Genomic DNA, 21,328 nt, shown 5'->3' with positions numbered 1-21,328 from the left:
GTGATCACTTTGCATATAAATATAGCCCAAGTTACAGCAGAGCCATTGTCTTTATCTCTTATGTATGTTGATTTTTTTATTCACATGTATTACTACCAGCTGAGCATCATTTAAAGGCCACAGTCTACATGAATGTATTTCTCACCATGTCTGTCCCTTTATGTCCTGATGTCTGCTTATAATAATAAAGCACCATGTCACATAGCTCACATAATCTAAAACCAGTTACTTGAATGATCAGAACTACAGTAGAGCCCCTTTGGGATCTGGTAATATTGGATATTTGCATCACGGATGAGCAACCAATAGATCTGCAGATCTGTGTCATGCTGTCAAGTCAAGGTGGACCAAAACATCTGAGGAATCTTTCCGGCACCTTGTCGAATCTATGCCACAAAGAATTAGATGCCATTTTATTAGGTATGCTTTACTAGCACTAGGTTTGACCACCTTTTTCCTTCAGACCTGCCTTGAGTGTACAGGTGTTGAACTCCAGGCCTCGAGGGCCGGTGTCCTGCAGCCTTTAGATGTGTCCTTGATCCATCACAGCTGATTTAAATGGCTAAATTACCTCCTCAACATGTCTTGAAGTTCTCCAGAGGCCTGGTAATGAACTAATCATTTGATTCAGGTCTGTTGACCCAGGGTGATATCTAAAACCTGCAGGCCACCGGCCCTCGAGGCCTGGAGTTTGACACCCCTGCTTTAGTGGAAGAAGCGTTAAACAATCACAGTGTACACATTTTCCAGCGCTCAATCATATGCTGGTTCCCCAGTCTGTCATCCAAACTGGTGAACCCCAGTGCATATGTAAATTTATGAAGTATATTTGTGGTTGCACAGCATTGTCTGTGTGATGACTGCTTTCATTCACATTCTGAAACTCAGGATGCCATAAACACAGGTGGTGTGTTTGCATTCAGGTATTCTATCATCTGTGCCTCTTCCCCCATGCACAACACTCACAGTACTTATAGGAATTACAAAATTAGTTTTTACATCAGCAAAACCCAATTGTTACATGTTCTCATAAATATCACGTGACTAAAGCGAAGGAAGGCTGCCCGGCTCACTCTCTCACATGCACTCTCAGAAAAAACAAGGTCAACATGGCGTTCTGGTGTCATGTGACCCATCCCCCACCAACTTAGAGCATTTTTGGAATATTTCGGGCATGTCATTTTCAATCATGCGTTACACTCGTGCGCAGACATACACACATATATACATTGTCTCCCAAGTAAAGGTGGCACATGAGGCAGCAGTGAAGCCTCCCTCACGTAAAAACACAAACGCCTAGCAAAAGTTAATCTTTGTGACTTGAAGAGGAAAAAAAACCCAAACAAAATGCTGTCTCATGAATTCTTTTCCCTCAAAGGGCCCTCACCCTCCTTTGTGTTTCCCAGACTTTCTGTTTAAAGCTGAAGTCAGCCAGCTCTCAATTTAGAGTTATATATTTACTGATTTGAGTCCTGTGGGCGCAGAAAACTTTCTCAGCCTGCGATCAAAATGTCAGAAATGTTAAAGGTCTGTTTAAGAAAGAAGGCGCTGCTACGTGATTCAGAGCAAGTGAAGCTGAAGTCTGATGATTGCAATAGTTGCCGGTAGCTTCCATGTTTTTTTCCTGTTTTTTGGTCAGTGGTTCGCTGTAATCTTGTCCACAAAACCAAACATATAAACATAATTATGCAGGGTGCTGAGGGGCATACACTAAGATATGCAAAGATATACAAGCTCACGTTAAACAGCATAGATGTACATTACAGAGAAATCACATCTGCGGTAGCTTGGAAACCGTGTATCTCTTAATCTCAAAGAAACCTGCATTTTCTCAGTTGTCACGTTTACGAAAGCAGGCCGCTCAGGCTCAGGTATGCTGAGCTGATTATGTGCATGTAAACAAGCCGAGAGCTGAGCAGGGACACACACACACACACACACACACACACACACACACACACACACACACACACACACACACACACACACACACTGAAAGCTTCCTCTAAACTGTGCCAGTATCGCCTTTGTGTTTACTACTTGCACACACTCACAAATACCTTGAATACTGTTAGGGTGGGGTGGGGGTTAAGCTAGCTGTGGGACTGGAGCTTAATTGGCGCATTCCCAGGGATACTGTAAGTGGCACAACCATGGGGTTCAAGCACAGCTCACCTTTGACCTTATTCATTCCCGTCCCGGAGACAGAGATGCACAAAGAAAACGAGAGAGTAGTAACTGAATCGTCTGCACGTCTCGCAGGAAAATGATGGGAAGCTGGAGATTTCAGGCACATATCTGCACACACACTTTAAAAAAGGGGAAAACTAGCAGACCCTATTTATAGGATTTGAACAGGTTCTTCTTAAAGAAGCATGCTGGTGTTCCTCCTGACCGGATCTTACTTGTGTGTCTTACTCTGCTGTAGGGTGTGATCGCGAGGTGAAGCAGATTAAACTGTTAGCCAGAGGGGACAGAAAAGCAGCGGTTGGGATTTAGTTACTCTTTAACTCCAAATCCTATTGGTTATATTTTCATCTTCAGATATTTCATTTTTGGCAGCCTGTTGTCTTGTTCAGTACAGCGCAGCGTGAAAATCCATTTTTAAACCTTCTTTGTAATCGATTACACCGAGGCATCAAGTGCAAAGGGAGTGCTTTGCGTCGCCTCAAAACAAATAATATAGCTTTTACAAAACTGATTGCAGACTTGATGTTCACTGTAAGGGATTATACAACTCAAACAAATTGGATTATTGATTTTCTAATCTTACAAAGTAATGGAAGGTCATGGTATGGCACAAAGAAACAAACAAAAACTCCTGGAATGTCATCTGCTTGTCACTTGCCATTGCCCGCCTGCCCTCGTGTGCTCTGTTTTGCCCTGCTTTGTTTTTCAGTTATTGTCAAACTATAAATGTGAAAAAAATACAAGTTAATAATATATTCACATTTATAGCTCAAATATTATTGTTTTTCATGTTTGGGATTATTAAACAAAGGTATCCTGTAAATATCCATATAAATATAAAGATTTTCCTTTCTTTCTTTTATTATTCTTTTCATGCTCATAAATGGCAAACAAGGAAAAAGAAAAAAAAAGATAGAAAGTTAAAGGCATGGATGGACACAGTTGCCGATATTAGCTTGTTGCAGAAACATCTATTCCCAGCACGTATGCCAGCTCACAGTCGACACAAAGAAGGAAATTGAAATAAATACGATTCCTTTAATCAAATTGACCTTACTGTGAATAAAATGTAGATTATCTGTATCAGCAGTGTAAAGAGTGCAAGGATGAGTGGAAATGCATGCAAGCCATAAACCCAACAAATGGAGAAGAGAGATGGATTGTGCAAACCCGGCCCTCTGATAAAGCAGTCACTGGAGCGGTGCCAGGTGTGGCTCCCCTATGGACCCACCTCTGCTACTCTGCCCTCCTCCCACACAGAAACACGAACAAACAGAGTGGGGAGGGGTCATCACAGTAACAAGACGGGACAGGGTAGAATTGCTGAACATGGCTTCAGGTCATGTACAAATGGTTTCTTTATTATGTCAGAGTGGACTGTATATATTTACATTTCTGTATGTGTTAAATGCAGCAGTAAAGATGAGCATCAACATATTTTTTTAATATTCTACTGTTTTTTGATTTGTTTTTGTTTTTAAATGTTGCTCTTCATTTGGACCTAAATAAATCAGGTGGTTCAATCCTGCTATTTTTCTAAAATTGCAAAAGATGAAGGTTTTTTTCTTTCTTTAAGGACAATACTGCACAATAAAGGAAATTACATAAAAACACCCTTCCGGGTGTCATGGCGGATTGAGTGGACGCGTTTGGTGGTAGCTCCCTATCAGGAATTTAAAACACCGAAAACTCGTCAACAGACAATTCAATTGAGCAAAACGAATATAATTGGTGAGGAATAAGGCAAAAGGAGGCCAAAATGCCAAGGGGACATGATAAAGCCGCAAAAATAAATACCAATAACGCAACAGGACAAGACTGCACGAGCCCCGATGGCATAATTGGAGATTCGGCTGGCGAATTACTAAAAGCCATCGAATCATTGAAATCAGAAATGAAACAAGATAATGAAAGGCTGAGAGAAGGCATTAACACGCTACAGCGGGAATTGGGCGGTAAGCTCGACAAGATAAAGGAGGACATAAAAACTCTGTCGAAGAGAGTGGGGGAAGCCGAGGATCGAGTGGGAAATATAGAAGATGTGACAATGGAGTTAATTGAAGCGCTCCTCCAAAGCTTGAAAACACAGAAATTTATTCAGAACAAGCTGGTGGACCTGGAGTCAAGATCCCGCAGAAATAATATACGCCTGGTTGGAGTGGAGGAAGGCTCCGAGGGGAGATCTGTCCAAGACTTTGTCTCGGAGCTGCTACAGCACGAGATACCTATACCGGCCGGGCTAGAACTTAAGATCCAGCGGGCCCATCGTATCTCTGTACAGAAACCGCGCCCTGGAGAATTCCCACGTCCGATTCTTATTAATTTCCAGGAATTCACAACGAAAGAACTCATACTTCGAGAAGTTTGGAAAAAGAAGCAAATCCAGGTGAATGGCAAGACGATCTACTTTGATCATGACTATGCATCAGATATTGTTCAAAAGCGCAAACAATACAGAGAAGTTAAGCGGATACTAAAGGAAGCGGGAGTGCGCTTCCAAACTCCCTACACGAGCATTCGGATCCACTGGCAGGACGGAGTCAGAAACTACGGTAACGTACGAGAGGCGGCTATGGAGATGCAGAGGAGGGGATACGATGTCCAGATCCCGGCGGCATCTGAGGAGGACGATGCGCTAAGCAGAAGGTGTCGAGAGTGGAAACGGGCCTCAATCTCCCATCGAGAGCAAATTTCTTCCCCGAGGCAGAGAGTTAAAAAAAAATTGGAGGAATTTCAGAGAAATGCTGATTAGTTCGGGGGATATCTTCCCCCTGTTACTGATCAGAAAATTATAGGCCTCTTAAATTCAAAGTTCTGGAGGAGCAACACCGGATGGAGGTAAATACGTTGGACTATAATATGGGAACTACTTCTTCAGTTCTCAAATATTTCATAGGGCCCTCCTTTACGGAGGTTTTTTACCCTAGATCTACCAACGGGGTCATGGTGGGAGACAGTTTCTTCCTACTAATTGGGAGTCGCAAGTTTGTGTTTAATTTTTGTTTAATGTCTAGTAATATTGTTTTATTTTATTTTCTTAAACTAGAGGGGATGATCATTGCACACTGTACGAATTATGAGTGGTGTAGGTAAAATAAAAATTATTTCAATCAATATCAATGGTCTGGGGAATCCAGTTAAAAGGAGTAGATTGCTATCTAAATTGAAACGACACAAGGCACAGATTATATTCATTCAAGAAACTCATATGTCAAAAGAAGAACATGAAAAATTTAAAAAGCTTGGCTATGTAAATTCTTTTTATAGCTCATGTAAGAATAGCAGACGAAGAGGAGTTATAATTTTATTAGCTAACACGGTAAATTTCGAAAAGTTAGAGGAAATCTGTGACAAGGAGGGTAGATATGTTGCTGTCAAAGGGAGGATTAATAATGAAGTGGTGTCCCTGATAAATGTGTATGCCCCTCCAGAGGACAACTCAAAATTCTATCAAAAACTATCTGAAAAAATTATAAGCTTTAGTGAAGGGACCTTGATATGTGGGGGCGACTGGAACTGTATATTAAATCATACTAAAGATACTACAAGCAAAAAAAGACGCAAAGATAATAAATCTAAATCTCTTAACTCATTAATAAAGGAAGCGGATCTCTGTGATGTATGGAGAGAATTACACCCTCTGGAGAAGGATTATACCCATTTCTCAGCAGCCCATAAGGTTCACTCTAGGATAGATTTTTTTTTGATAAATAGAAGTGATAAACATAGAGTCACAGAATGCGATATCGGTATAGCCGACTTGTCGGATCACAACGCCATTCATTTGACCATTCACCTACATAATCAGAATAAGAAATTATTATGGAAATTGAACATTGGTATTCTCAATAATGAATCTGAGGTAAAAGAGATCAAAAAAGAAATACAAACCTGTATTGCCCACAATAAGGATGATCAGATAGACCCAACAATAATTTGGGATACTGTGAAAGTAGTAACTCGGGGGTATTTGATATCAAGGACCAGCTACCTCAAAAAAATGAAGAAGCTTACACAGTCCAAATTAGAACAACAATTAAGGGATTTGGAAAAAAAAAAGCATACAGATTTGAGTCCTGATTTGGCCGAAAAAATCAAAAACGTAAGAAAACAACTAAGTGATTTGACTATGGAGGAAATAGAAAAGAAACTGAGATTCACAAAACAAACATTCTATGAGTCTGGCTCCAAAGCAACTAAAGTATTGGCTAAACGGTTAAAATTAATGCAAATAACTAATGCAGTCAACAAGATTAGAGATCCAAATACCAAGGAACTACTATATGAACCAACACAGATAAAAAACACCTTTCAAGAATATTATAAAACATTGTATAGTCAACCGGATCAGAAAAATGGACCAGAAATTGTAGAGTTTTTGGATCAGTTAGACCTCCCTTCAATAGGGACAACTCAAAATGAACTATTAACCAAACCAATTACAAAGGAAGAACTGGATAAGGCAATAAGGAGATTGAAGACGAATAAAAGTCCAGGGAGTGATGGGTACCCCAATGAGTGGTATAAGACTTTCAAAGAGGTTTTGGCCCCTATTTTGATAGATTCTTTTAATTGGACAATAAAACACGCTAAAATTCCACCTTCCTGGAAAGAGGCCATCATCTCAGTCTTACCGAAAGAAGGTAAAAACAAGGAAAACTGTGATTCTTATCGCCCAATCTCCATCTTAAATGTTGATTATAAACTATTTACATCTATAATCACAAGACGCCTAGAGCTGTTCCTTCCTGACCTGGTGGATGAAGACCAGACAGGGTTCATTAAGGGGCGACAGACACAAGACAATATACGACGCACATTGCATATAATTAATGAAGTTAATAGAGAAAAAATCCCAACAGCCTTAGTGAGTTTAGATGCTGAAAAGGCTTTTGACAGAGTCTCTTGGATATATCTTTTTGCTGTTTTGAAGAGAATGGGCTTTGACAGTATCTTCATCAAGTGTATACAATCCCTGTATCATAGGCCAATGGCTAGAGTTAAAATAAATGGGGACTTGACAGACAGCTTTGAGCTCTTTAGAGGAACTAGGCAAGGTTGCTGCTTGAGTCCAGCTCTTTTTGCTTTGTATATTGAGCCTTTGGCTCAGTATATACGGCAAAGTACAGATTTAAAAGGGGTTTTTGTTTCCAAACTTGAACAACGAATAGGTCTTTTTGCAGATGATATAATTATATATCTACAGGATCCTGATACGACCTTTCCTTGGCTGTTTAAAGCATTAAAATATTTTGGTAAAAACGCAGGATATAAACTAAACATCGTAAAGACTCAAGTACTCTGTCTGAATTATTTCCCCAAAGAATTATTACAAAATGAACTTAAACTAAAATGGGATTCAAATAAGATCAAATACTTAGGTGTCTATTTAACTAGTGATACAAGTACTTTATACGAGGCAAACTATGTGAAGTTTAGTAACACAATCCAAAAAGATCTGATTAAATGGGCTCCGCTCGTCAAGGACCTTAGCTCAAGAATAGAGGTAATAAAAATGAATGTGCTTCCCCGGTTATTGTACCTATTCACCTCATTACCAGTCCAAATAACAGATGCACAGTTTGGTAAATGGGATAAATTAGTTAGTAGATTTATTTGGAAAGGGACAAAGCCAAGAATAAGATTTAAAATACTCCAATCAGGAAAAGAAAAAGGAGGACTTGCCCTCCCGAATTTCAAGGAATATTTCTATGCAGCTCAGCTGAGATATACTGTTTACTGGTGTTCATCAGAATATACTTCAAAATGGAAGCATATAGAGTTAAATTATTGCCTATCATGTCATCCACAAGCAAGATTGGGAGAAGAAACTACCCAGCCCACGAACAAAAATCTCATCACTGAATTTACTATTAAACTCTGGTGGACAATAATGAAGAAATATAGAATTACAGAAGATTGTAAATTGCTGATTTGGCCTGCATACTCTCGAAAATTCCAAAGTGGACAATGGGATAGCACATTTTTAAGATGGGTCAATAAAGGAATTACAGCAATGTGTACATTAATAGATGGGACAACATTTAAATCTTTTGAGAATCTACAGAAACAATTCGGATTGGATAAATCAGATTTATTTAGGTACTTTCAATTAAGACACTTTTACAATACAGAAATTAGAAAGAAGCTCTCGAGAGAAAGAAATCGTATAATAGGAACAATAACAGGTGCATATAAAAATCTTCCATCAGGAATTCTGTCGAAATTATATGATGGCCTACAAAATTCGAATAGGAATGAAACATTATATATTAAACAAAAGTGGGAATCGGAACTACAAATTGAGTTGTCAGAGGATGATTGGCGATCCTTATGTCTCACACAGCATAACTCCACTAGCTCTAGACGATGGAGAGAATATGGCTGGAAAAATGTGATTAGGTTTTTTATTACTCCGTATATCAAAAGCAAGCAGTTGAAAACACCCCAACAATGCTGGAGATTATGTGGAGACTGGAACGCCAATCACTCACATGTGTTTTGGAAGTGTAAATATATTAAATCATATTGGGAAAGAATCGCGGCAACAATGACGAAGGTGCTGGGGTATGAAGTACTGTGTGAGGCACGAGTAATGTATTTTGGAATATGGGAAAATGTAAAAAAGGAGGACTGGTATTTGTTTAAGATTATGTTGTTGTCAAGCAAAAAGGTGATAACAAAGAATTGGCTGAAAAGCGATCCTTTAAAACTGGAAGACTGGATGGACGTAATCGAGGACATATATACAATGGAAAAAATGACTTACACTCTGAGACTGAAATCTGACAAACACCGAAAACAGTGGACAAAATGGATAATTTATAAGTCTCAGTCAGCCTTATAGGGCGGGACCTCTCGTGGTTTTTTTTTTTTTTTTTTTTTTTTTTGTGTGTTTGTTGTTGTGTTATTATTATTATTGTCTTGTCCGTATGTAATACAAAGGAAAAAGTACAAAATAAAGAGTTAAAAAAAAAAAAAACAGAGATTTTACTGCTTTATGTCTTGAAATGACTGGGTAATAGTGACGCGAGAAGAAAAAACCCCAAATGAATCAAGAACAAGAAATATCGAGTTGTTTGATGAGACCGAGGGCATTCCTATACATATGGAAACAAATGCATTAAAGCAAAGCAGTTTGTGCTACAGATATATCACAGCAGAACTGCAGGCATCCCTGTGTGATGTTAAAATGAACATCATACACCTTACATTTATCAGATTTTCACAGTTTAAGGAATAAATTCTCACGGCGTAACACTTTGTGAAGCACTTTCACCTGAGATTCAGCGTGTTTGCTTAGTTGCTGAAAAGGTGTCATTTTGGAGATGGGAAGTTTTGAATTGGCACACACTTCATGTTCACAGGATGTTCTGATATTGTTCTGTCTCTCTGTGGAGCTGACTCGTCCCTCCTTTTCCCTCCTATATATATATATTGTTTTAAATGGAGGTGTAATACCATGGCAACAGCTCAGCTGTAGCCAGTGTCCTCAGCTCAGAAGGTGCTATGTTGGTAAAAATGTATTTCTGCTGCTGACATCATCTAAATCAATCATCATTTAATCATAAGAGGACAATCACAGGATTATTATTGATATGAGAAACCACTGATCAGAGGTTGTTGTTGTTTTTAATTGGATTATATGGAGCTTTTATGGTTTATGTCATACATGTTTAAAATTACAAAACTTGATATTTTGATTTCAGCTTCCACCTCTCCATCAGCCTGAGATGAGATCAGAACCACACACCCAGTAATATCTGCCCATTCTGTGCACAGAACAACAAAACAACAACAACAAAAAGTAAAACTAGTCAAGCCTCCAACAGCAAATAATTAATTATAAATGTTAAGTGAAAAGTAATAGTAACATGCAGCTAATTTGTTCTGTATAAATATAAGAGTGTTTACACACGTCGCCATTTTTGCAACCAGAATTTTCTGTAAACATAAATTTTTGTGCTGACACATTTGCATTTATAGTAGAGAAATGCATTATATTTCTATACAAGTGTAGAAATATATCTTTAGCTGCTCAGATTTGCTTTAAATGTGATTTTGTGGTTCTCTTAATTGCCCACAATGCTCGTGTGTATTTGATCAGTTACATTCTCTTTTGAAATGTGAATTTAGAGCAGAGTAAAACACCTGCAGAGGCAGAGAGTCTGTCAGGATTTTTGGCTTAATGATTGGAAGCTCATAAAACTACAGGGAGACACCAGTGAACTTTGTCATCCAGAAAAACACATTTAAGAGAAATCAGTTTTGGAAATTGGACATTCTTTGTGAAGACGGCTTCAGGGCGTGAATCTCTCAAACTGACCCAGATATATGCACAAAGACGTCCACGCTGCTTTTGGAGGTTTAAGGCAATAATGTGCCTGATACCTGATTGAGCTTATCTGTCAGTCACAGGTGTGGTTCATTTTTACACGGCATGCTTGTGGACTGAATCGCTGGAATTTAGTCAGTCACTGTAATTAAAAGTGAATCACTTTATTGCTGTTGTTGATCTGGGTGGTGGTCCCTGAGCTGTCAGTCTCTCTCGGCTTATCAGTCTGGATTTCTCCCTCGATTCATATACACCTCGCTAATGATCTGCACCTGGATATTCAAACTGAATAATTGTAGTAGCGCCTCGCAAATCAAGTAAAACACACATTAAACCTTCACCACGTTGTTTTGCTCTTTGTTTCTACTGTTACACTAACAGATTCTGCTCCCGGGTAGCACATCAGTCAACTTATGAGATCCTGAGCATTATGGGAGTTTGAGTTAGTCTGTTATGTTGTGTTGCATACTTTCTGTCATGCAGACTGCGAGCCAGAGGAGGTGTCTGACTGGTCCTTTGATGAAAACTGTCTCTTCTGCTGCTTAAGACGTGAGAAAGTCAAGGTAGGTGCAGTTCAGTCTCCCTTTTAGATAAGACCCTCTCATTCTAATTACATGGCTGTGATTTCACAACTCTTCAGAAGCTGCTGGGTGGTATCACTTTTACCTCACAACACGAAGGTGCCTGATGTAAATGGAGCAGGGTTTTTTTTTATATAATATGGAGTTACATTAGGTTTTGTTTTCACCTGAATAAACTAATGTTAGCTTTTTAGCAGCACACTCGATTGAACAATTTGTTTCAAAGAATAAGCAGACTACAGAATATGGGGGGTGATGGGTGGGGGCTACATTTTATAATGTGTAACTGTGTAATTGTGCTGTGGCATAGCTGGGTTTATTTATTTCATACTTTGAGTGCAAAGGAAAACATTTTTTTAAGTTTTTATTTGTTTTCATAGATGTGGTTACTGGGAATTAACCACATTAATTATTAGTTAGGAGAGCAAGATACAAATAGATAACTTAATACCCACCCTTTCTCTTCCACATATCCAGTTAAGAGTCAAAGGGATGCTGGAGACTATCCCAGCAGTCATAGTGTGAGAGGCAGGATACATCCTGGACAGGTGTTATAGAGCTAGACGGCTACATTTACACATGGGGTTAGGTCACCAAGTAACCTAACCCCATGCATTTCTTCGGACTGTGGGAGGAAGCCAGAGTACCTGTAGAGAACCCCAACTCACTGGGTTTCAACCCAGGGTCTTCTTGCTGTGAGGCAAACCACACCACCATCCCTGCACCCAACTTAATAATTGCAGCTTTTGTCCAAAGGAAAAAAACGTTTACATTTTTAAACGGCCCTCAATATAAGATGTGTATTAGAACACACTTTTATTATCTAAGGCTTACAAATAAGATGTAAAGGCCTTGAATAATGTATAACAACATGTTCCACTGAATGCGTGCTGTGAGTGTGGAGAAGGGGAATGTTTCACTGCAGTGTTGTACAAATTTTAAAAAAATAAAACATGATGTGCGTTTCAATTAGCTATTTCCTCGCTAACATTGTCGCTAACAGAGGTGAATACTGCTCTCTGCCTGATACAGCACTTATGTTACTTTCATGAAGCAGCTCATTTTCTTTGTCCACGTGTTCTGTATTTTAGTTCACTGCCAGTTTTAAGTTTTCTATTGAAAAATACCACATCTTTGTCTCTCTCCTCCTCCTGGTGCACTACTTGTTATTTGTGTTGTTTAACCATCCGTGGTCTTGACCCCAATTTAGCCTATAAAAGGACTGTGACATAATGATTTGGAGGTGAGTGAGTGAGTGTGTGTGTGTGGAAGGAGGAGGAGGATGCTGACATGATTGTAAATTAGTTGGTCTCCCACAGTAGCCTAGATGTTGGTACACCCTCACAGTTTCTTAGCCCAACAAAAAGCATCCTGAACAGAATAATAATGAGTTTATTGGACAAGCTTCTATTTAATATATACAAATGCAAGCATGTGTTCATCGTGCTTCTGCTCATTCTGCTGTGCAGAAGGCCTTCGTGTTTTGCGGCCATTCATTGTTACCACCCTCCGCTGCACTTAAAAATGAGGAACAAAAAGAGCAAGGATGCTACGGGGCCCTCAACAGTCTCTGGATGATTCCAAATGGGCTCCCTTGTTGCATGTGGCCTCCGCTCTCTTATCACCACAGTCGCCATTATAAACACCGTAGGGGGTGATGTGGATGAAAAGAAAAATTCTTTTTTAAATATCAGAAGAAAGTAGAAACGACTTGTTAGTCTGGAGGCTGTAATAAGAGATGAGTCACATATGTTGTGTTAATTAACATATCAATATTATCATATGCTTTTGAATGCATTTCTATGAGGGCAGTTGATTGGGGGAGGGACACTGAAGCCTAAAATATGCACAATAATTTATAAGAAATCATCTTATAGCTTTAATGCCTGTCACAGTGTTCATTAGCAGACTTTTTGTCTTTTCATTTGTTTTTGTTCGTTTTATTTTATTTTTTTTGTTCCTATTTAGCTCAGGGTAAGTACTTTTTGGGATGTTGACCTAATGTATATGTGGACACATGTATGAAAGAAAGGTATGTGAGAATAAACAAGGAAGGGAAGGAAGTTAGGAGGGGGCGTCCTTCTGTCAGACATACATTGTTGCTTGTTTTTCAACTTGACCCTGGTCCGACCCCCAGGGTCGACCATCTGTCTGCTAAAAACATCCCCATTTTTCCACCACTCACTACCATCTCCGAGCCCCCATTGGCCTCTGCCTTTCTCTGCGCATGAAGCCATGTAGCAGTAGCTAACAGTAGCTGCGTTGCCAGAGCTCACTTGTGCATGTAATAGCATAATCACAGATAAGATATGAATAAAAAAACTGAAGCAGTTATCAGAGTAAAATCAATTACACAAAACCTTGCAGGGTTTCCAGAAGGTTTATTTTTTCCACCATATTTTCTAAATACTCAATAACTGTTAGCCGCTCACATAATGCAAACCATGGCACCTCAATTACATTCGTCTTCTATGCTCAAATACAGGTTTTTATTAATATGTTAGGGTTTCAAGTGCTCTCCCTGTCTCGCCATTATTACCCTCTGCTTGTTTGCAAGATGCCAGAGGAGCTTCAGTGGGCGGGAACCATCGATTCATTGATCTGAAGCCATGCAAACCACCAGCAGAAAGAGAGCTGAGGGGTTAAAATAAAGAGAACAGAGACTGGAGAAAGCTTTTCTCATCTAAGTTCCTTTGTTTCCTACCACTCATGCACACAGACGCATACATGCACTCAAATTTCCTCTCTATTGTACTGTAAGGATCTAAAGGCCTCGATATCCTGGAAAAGTTAGTGGTTTGGATTAAAGAGAGCCTCCCTTCAGTCAGACTGGGGAAAACAGTGTTTGTAGATCACATGCAAGATTAGAAATTAGTTTGCTCTCAGTTACAACTAAATGGGGTCAAGCACATGTGATCTGTTTGTGAGAATACACCAATTAACTGATAAATTCTGAAGCAACAGTCACCTCAAGGTGCTTTATATTGTAAGGTAGACCCTACAATAATACATAAAGACAAAAACCCAACAATCATACGACCCCCTATGAGCAAGCACTTTGGCAAGAGTGGGAAGGAAAAACTCCCTTTTAATAGGAAGAAACCTCCAGCAGAACCAGGCTGAGGGAGGGGCGGGGCCATCTGCTGGGACCGGTTGGGGTGAGAGAAGGAAGACAGGATGAAGACATGCTGTGGAAGAGAGACAGAGACTAATAACAAGTATGATTCAAGGGAGAGAGGTCTATTAACACACAGTGAGTGAGAAAGGTGACTGAAGAAGAAATACTCAGTGCGATGTAGATGCTACATGATGGTGATTTAACAGCCACACAGTAACATAGCCACTCTTAAATTAGAGCAAAATTATTTGCAAACATGTTGTAATCTGAGAGTGACGACAGTCACTCCCAAGTCAACCACGGTTGTTTGTTGTTTCGATTGCCTTGGTCACCCAGCATTTAAAGCTACCACACGCTCAACCACTTGCAGTCATTTGTCAAATAAGAAAAATTTGATGCAATCACCCGGCAATTTTTAAATCCTAATTTTACTCCACAGCGGCTGAGCCATTAGTAGTAGTAGTGAGTGAGTGAGTGAGTGGGGAAGTGAAGACGTGTCCTGCCACCACTTCTCCCTGTAGTGTTATGTTATTGTCATCTTAATAAAAACGTGTGTGTGTGTGTGTGTATGGCTTGCCCTGCAATATTTTCAGTAGTCAATAAGACTAGGAAAATGCAATATAAATGCATACTATGCTTGCCAAGATAAATAAAAAAGGCCAACGTATGGAGAAGTCTGCTTGTCCCCGCTGTGCAACCCATCTTCTGTTGACACAGAACTGTCGGAGAATTGTCGACATTGAGAGCTGGACATGTTTAAACAATCATAATGAAAAAATGCTAGTGGCATAATGTGGTGGTAGTGTGAGGGTATTAGTTTCTTTCACACCAAACCTTTACTCACTCGTTGGTCTCTGCGTGTTTGTCTGTGTAGGAGCACAGCGTGGAGAACGGTGGAGGCAGCCACGTGCTGTCGGAGTGTGAAGACTTCAAACAGGAGCAGTCTCGGATCAGCCGACTGGAGAGACAGGCTCAAGACTTCCTCAATGCTGTGTTCCACAGAAAAGGTACGACATACATACCCTTCATTAGTCATTTCTTCATCAGTCATTATTCATTTATTAAATTCAGTCTAGACATGGATATCCAGAGTAATTTAACATGGGTCTATTTTAGAATTAATATGATACTTTTCCTATATATTTTTATTTAAATTTTCTTTTTTCTGTCATCAATATATGTTACATTGCTGGTTGTTTGTATTAAACATGTTTCAAATAATGATGTTTTAGCTTATATGAAAGTAGTCCATAAATGCATGCTTTAAAACTCTATTTTAGATCATTTTATTCTACTTTTGAGTCGTCATGATGTAATTGATGCCCTTAGTATTGTCCTCTCAAATTCATAAGTTTTGCTGTGAGAACATAAGCTTTAACTGCATGCTTTTTAAACATATTTCTAAGGGGTAGCCAATCAGAGTAAAGTTGGCTTAAATGACAAACTGAGAGTCTGCATCAAGGCCCAGTGTAGTAGAAAAATAAAGAATGTTTGCGTGATGGTTCAAGGCAATGTTAGTCTTTACCCTGTAACACAGAAAGTTGGTCAGTTACCCACTGGTTGCAATACCAAGTTGTATGTAACTCTTTTCCTCAAATGGAAAATAATTTATTCATAAATAGCTAAACTATGTCTTTTGCATTCTGTAGCTCAGCTTTGGGAACTAAAATAAATAGCTCTTGTAGAAATTATCCATCATGCTCAGCATTAGGACTTGAATTGGAGAGGACACAAGTCTATGTTTGGGAGCAATGTGTAATGCCTGAGTGTCATTGATGACATGACAGTACAGCTGGAATAAAAAGGGGCCAGGGATTGATCCCAGAGGGATCCCAGATGTAACTTTGTCAGAGTTTCACATTTGGGACAAAGACATTTCTGCCTTGCAGGTAGACCCTAAACCGGTTGAGAAATGGGCCAGAGAGGCTGACCCACTTTTTCGACCTGTGCTAACAGTGCCATGGTTATTGTGAGAGGCCATGCAGGAAGCTCTGTACAGTGTTACTTTACACATTGGTGTTACAGTGAGAAACTAGTACTGAATTTAGGACGTTGGATACTTTCAAAATAAGATAGGTGAACTCATTAGTGCTGATTGCCACATACATACACCCCTAAGAAAAAGTATCACTATAACAGTCATAACAAAAATGCATGAATTTAGCAATGGACTTTTCACATGGACTTTTGGGGATTCATCTGAATTTGATGTGGTCTTACAATACAGTAGTCCTTCGCTATAACGCGGTTCACCTTTCGCGGCTTCGCTGTTTCTATTAGTTTTTTTGTGCAATTTTGCATGCTTTTTTTTGTTTGTTTCGGTTTTTTACATCACATTGTGTTCTGCGTCCTGATTGGCTGTAGACCACTGTCAATCAGTCTCCTTCGTGCCGTGTCTCCTGTACAGTACAGAATGCGTTCAGCTTGTCTAATCGATCACTAGCAGTGTGACTCTGAAGTACTGTACTGTATGTTTGTAAGTTTTCTCCCAACAAACACAACAATGGCCACGAAATGTTTTGCACCGTCAAAGGCACCTGCGGTAGCACCCAAAAGGCAGAGGAAGATGCTAACCATCGCACACAAAAAGTTGTTCTTCTGGACATGCTAAAGGAAGGTAGAAGTTAACATATTTTTCGGATTATAAGGCGCATTAAGCGAAACAAAACAGTCAGATAAATCAAACTTTACTCAACTCATTCTTCTTGCTTCCTCTGCTTCCGTACCATTGATTCATTAATGTTAAATTCTCTGGCAGCTGCTCTATTCCCATGTTCTTGACCCGAAAACAGGGTTTGATCTTTGGTTTCATTCTACAAGAGAAAAGTGTGAAAATGTTCATGCCTGTCTGAGAAAAGTGTATACAGTGTATAGTGAGAGGTTTGACAGCCTTAAAATATCTATACAGTGGTCCCTTGTTTATCATGGTAGCTACGTTCTAAAAGTAACATGCGATAGGTGGAATCTGCAAAGTAGCCAATTTACAATTACAGTGGAACCCTGACTTACGAATCCCCCGTTTCATGAAAAATTCAAGTTACGAAGGCACTGAATGGCAATATTTTTGCCCGTGTTACAGCAAAATGCCCGAGTAACGAAATAAGCTGGCTCTGATTGGCTGAGCCTACAATGCCTTCCAAATCATGTGACAACCCCTTAGCTTCCGTACTTGCGCTTTGCTGTTCCACTTGAACGACGTATTGTTGTTCTAGTTAGCAGCCTATAGCCTATCGTTCAGCATCGCCTCAGTCAAAACGCGCGATGGGTGCTTCGACTTACGAAAATTTTCGACTTGCAAAAGACCCTCGGGAACGAATTAATTTCGTAAGTCGGGGTTCCACTGTATTATAGATCCTGAGACTGATTATTCTTTAGGCCATTTAGGATTCATCTCTGTCGTCCATGACACTGATTATTAAGCATGGGAGGAGTTCATATAGTCTTTATCACTTTTTTTATTGCACATCTGTTGTATAGTAGCCATATAACAAATGTGAGTAAATTAGTTTTGAATGTAAGTCTGTGTCAAATAAGCTTTTTGAATCACCCAATAATAACAGTAGTTTGCATGATATCAACCATCATAGCCGGTAACACTTGGGATAAAAGTGCAAGATTAAATCCAATTTTTCTTGTGACGTTTAAAATAATTCGTTTCACTCAAAGGGTAATGAAAAGGAAAGAACCCTACGTGTCAAAAAGGTTCAAAAGTAACACTGATGTTTGTTTGGGAGAACTGCTCAGACTGCTGACTTTGCTAAAATGTAAGAATCCACTTGATGACCTTTACACTAAGGCAGATGCAGTGGGATGAAAAACTATCCAAAATGTCGAGGTGCTCGATAGTTGAGGAGTTCAAGCGCTTCGGTTAATCTCAGAAAGGTCACAGCGCAAACTTTCACGTACAAAGAACACAGCTTTATGAGGAGTGAATATGTATTTTTTCTAAAAACAGATCTCAAGTATTTAGCATTTAAAAGGTTAAATATTCTTTGTTCACACTTCAAAGGAGACAGCGCAGATCATATTTTTCACAGATAATAAAATTAATGCAGCCTTTTTGTTGTCAAATCTTTGTCAACACGATGCCAAATATTTGAGGTGTGACACTTGATACTGCAGTGTGAACGCAGAGTTGCTGCTGCTTAAATAGAATATCTGTTAAAATGTTTTGTGCTTTTTGTTACCTTTGAGAGCTTCTATTCTCCATTATCTGACACATGTTAAGCCGGACTCCTCTGTCATTTCCTGTAAAAGGCACTGTTGCAAGAATCCCTGTTTCTTACATTTTCAATTTGACTCTTTCCTCACATCTGATTTAAGTCACTTATTATGCATTAGGGCATATCTGGCATTATGTATGCGCTATTATTCCCCTGTTCCCATTGAGCTAAATGTTCGCCCCAGCACCAGTCTTACAGGTTTAATGTCAAACCAGAAGTGGACATGATTTCATCAATACTTGGACTACCTCCATCAAATTAACTGATCCATATCTGCGGAGCGCTTTGGTCACGCAGTTAGTCTCTCAGTCCAATCAGAGACTTTCTTATTTCTTCACTCTTTCTCTCTCTCTCTACAAAACAGGAATTACTGCTGTAGTGCTGTTGTCTTACACTTTCTTTAAACTCTGTTCACTGCCCGGTGCTATTGTGTCTTCAGTTGTGAATGGAGTCACGCTGAATGATCTGCTAATAATTAACTGAAGCATCGAGCCATTGGATAAACAATTTGGACCCACATCACATGGCCAAAAATTCCTTCAGCACTTCCTAGTTTGACTCCCAGCTGGCTGGCCCTTTGCTCCACGTTTTCCCTCTGCTGCAGCTGTCAGAAATAATAATATCTATATTCAATTGTAACTTAAATTTTTTTTAGTTGACCAAAAATTCTTAAAACAAGTTGAACCAAGCATTGAAGTCGAGCCGTGATTTTACATTTAAGTTGGCTGTTCACCTGTCGGGGACTCCAGATGACCGTTACTATATAGCCGGTATATTTCTATGATGGACTTAAGTGCTCGTTTTAATTAATGTGCATTTCCCCTATAATATAAAAAAACATGAAGAAACTGTAGACAACAAGCTTCAAGCTTGCCTCAAGCTGCTTAGTATTGTAAGGTAAAGACCCTAAAATGATCAGCTTTCAGTCAGTACAATCACCTTCTACTGAATATCTGCATATTTGCTGAATTGCCATAAATCCCCTTTTTATTAAGAAGACATCATGTTCTGTCCTGAGGCAGGTGGATGCTTTGTGACGGAGGTGAACTGAGTCTGGTGGAGACTGTAGCTGTTGTATTTTTAATTTTTTTTCCAGGAGGAAGGAAACAGATGTTTGTCAAGTCAGTGCCCAGCCTCAATCAATCTGGCTTCACTCACACAGGGAGAGATGCCTGTGGAGCTGCTATATTTAGACAGAAAAACAGTCCCACAGGCATAGGCATGATGTGGCGCACACACACACACACACACACACACATACATACACACACACACACACACACAGAGTCATTCATACAGTAACAGATCCACAAGCACGGTTAGGCACAGAATCACTGATCTGACAGCGCCTGTGGTCATTTTGTATCATGAGAGAAAATGATGTTTAGCAACAACATGCAGCGCTCTGAGAGTGCAAACCTCCACCCGAGTAGCTTGCTCTCAGGGCAGTATGTACCTTTAAGGGATTAGTGTTGTGTTTGTAGATAGTTTCTTCTTTTTAAATGTACTTTAAGGAGTTTGTAGTGCAGGAAGGTTTTTTTTAAGTTTTTTTATTTGCTCTGTTGAAATCAATGTAATACACTTAACCTAATTTTGTCTGTAATTATTGTTGTTATTTATGTGGATTTACTTCATGTGTTGCATTCATTTCATTGTTTGGTGAAATTTGTTTAAGTCTTTAGTCACAAAAATGTATTTTAAAAAAGTAATATAGTGTATACCATATAGTGTATACCTCTGTATACCATTATTATCACTTTGACCTTCAGATCAATCTGTTGATGTTGAAGGAGAGGTCAGAGGTCAGATGTGACATGATGTTTTAAGTCCTTATGCAGTACTTAATCTACGTTGACCATATACACCGCACACTAACTTCTAAAGCTTTTTGTCAACCAATCAAGAAGTTGACCTTGAAGCTCTCGGTGGATGTAAATGTTCACGGATCGTTACCATGAACCCACTCTCATGCCACTCCAACAATGTTTAGCATTTGCACTCCAAACTAGAACTTACACAGCAGAGCTGTATGTAAGAATGAAAATATGTTGAGTTAATTGACCTGGGCATTAGTCACGTTTAGGTAAACAGCTGTACAGTGGCTTCACTTATAAAGCCTTGCAGCTTGTATCAATATAAAAACCTAAGAATTAAAATGTAAGATCAAAGTGTTTACCAGAATGTTTGTTCTGTCAAAAACTGTTTTTAAAAAGCTAATATGGGTGTATCATCCTTTGCACTGAAGTAGTGGAGCCATTTTTGTAGTCTTTAGTGTATCAACAGCTGATAACCTCAGCTCACTGATATCTTTTACCAGAGCCCAACCAAGATGTCAGGGTGCAGCAATTGCTGCTCTTTTATTTGGATCACACAGTGCAGGGAGTTCAAAATCATCTTGTACAAATTAGGGTTAGATTTTGAAAAAGCAAATATCTGATGAATGGCTGGCAATGGCTAGCAGCTGTTGTATACTGGTGCCTTTCTCAATAGGCAGGATTAGTAGTTGTGTATCTTGTATGTACGGTGCATGTGATTTCTGGATTATTTCAGCACAGCTTCAGGATTACATTTTTTGGGCTAATGTATTGTTTGAAGGATTTGGGCTCTGACTCAGTGGCATGCGTGAATTTATCTGCATAATAATATATACTTTTTGCTTATAAGGAGTAAGTAGAGCTGACTTATCTGGGACAATGCCAGATTAATGGATTTAATAACAAACGAGTGTTGTCATTGTCACTGCTTTGTTGAGTGTGTATTAACCAGCGAGATCAGTGACCAGTGTTTGATGTGGATTTGTTTGGTCACAGCAGGAGGTCACAGAAAGTTGGATTATGAAATCGTTGGGTTTTTTCCCCCTAATTGCTCTTCTGATAGTTGC

At 39.3% G+C, this 21,328-nt stretch overlaps 1 protein-coding gene across 1 annotated transcript in view; it reads left to right on the top strand.

Annotated features, from left to right (window-relative positions):
* lcor (ligand dependent nuclear receptor corepressor) overlaps positions 1–21,328 on the top strand; it is an 80,054-nt gene that overhangs the window by 44,751 nt on the left and 13,975 nt on the right. Inside the window, exons 3-4 of the mRNA XM_082536684.1 lie at positions 11,009–11,088; positions 15,099–15,231. Coding sequence (XP_082392810.1) covers positions 11,009–11,088; positions 15,099–15,231 — 213 coding nt within the window. The remainder of the gene's footprint in view (positions 1–11,008; positions 11,089–15,098; positions 15,232–21,328) is intronic.

This window comes from Aulonocara stuartgranti (assembly GCF_965226115.1).
Source record: "Aulonocara stuartgranti genome assembly, chromosome: 6".
NCBI lineage: Eukaryota > Metazoa > Chordata > Actinopteri > Cichliformes > Cichlidae > Aulonocara > Aulonocara stuartgranti.
Note: the sequence above shows the minus strand (reverse complement) of the source record. Positions and strands in the feature narration are given on the sequence as shown.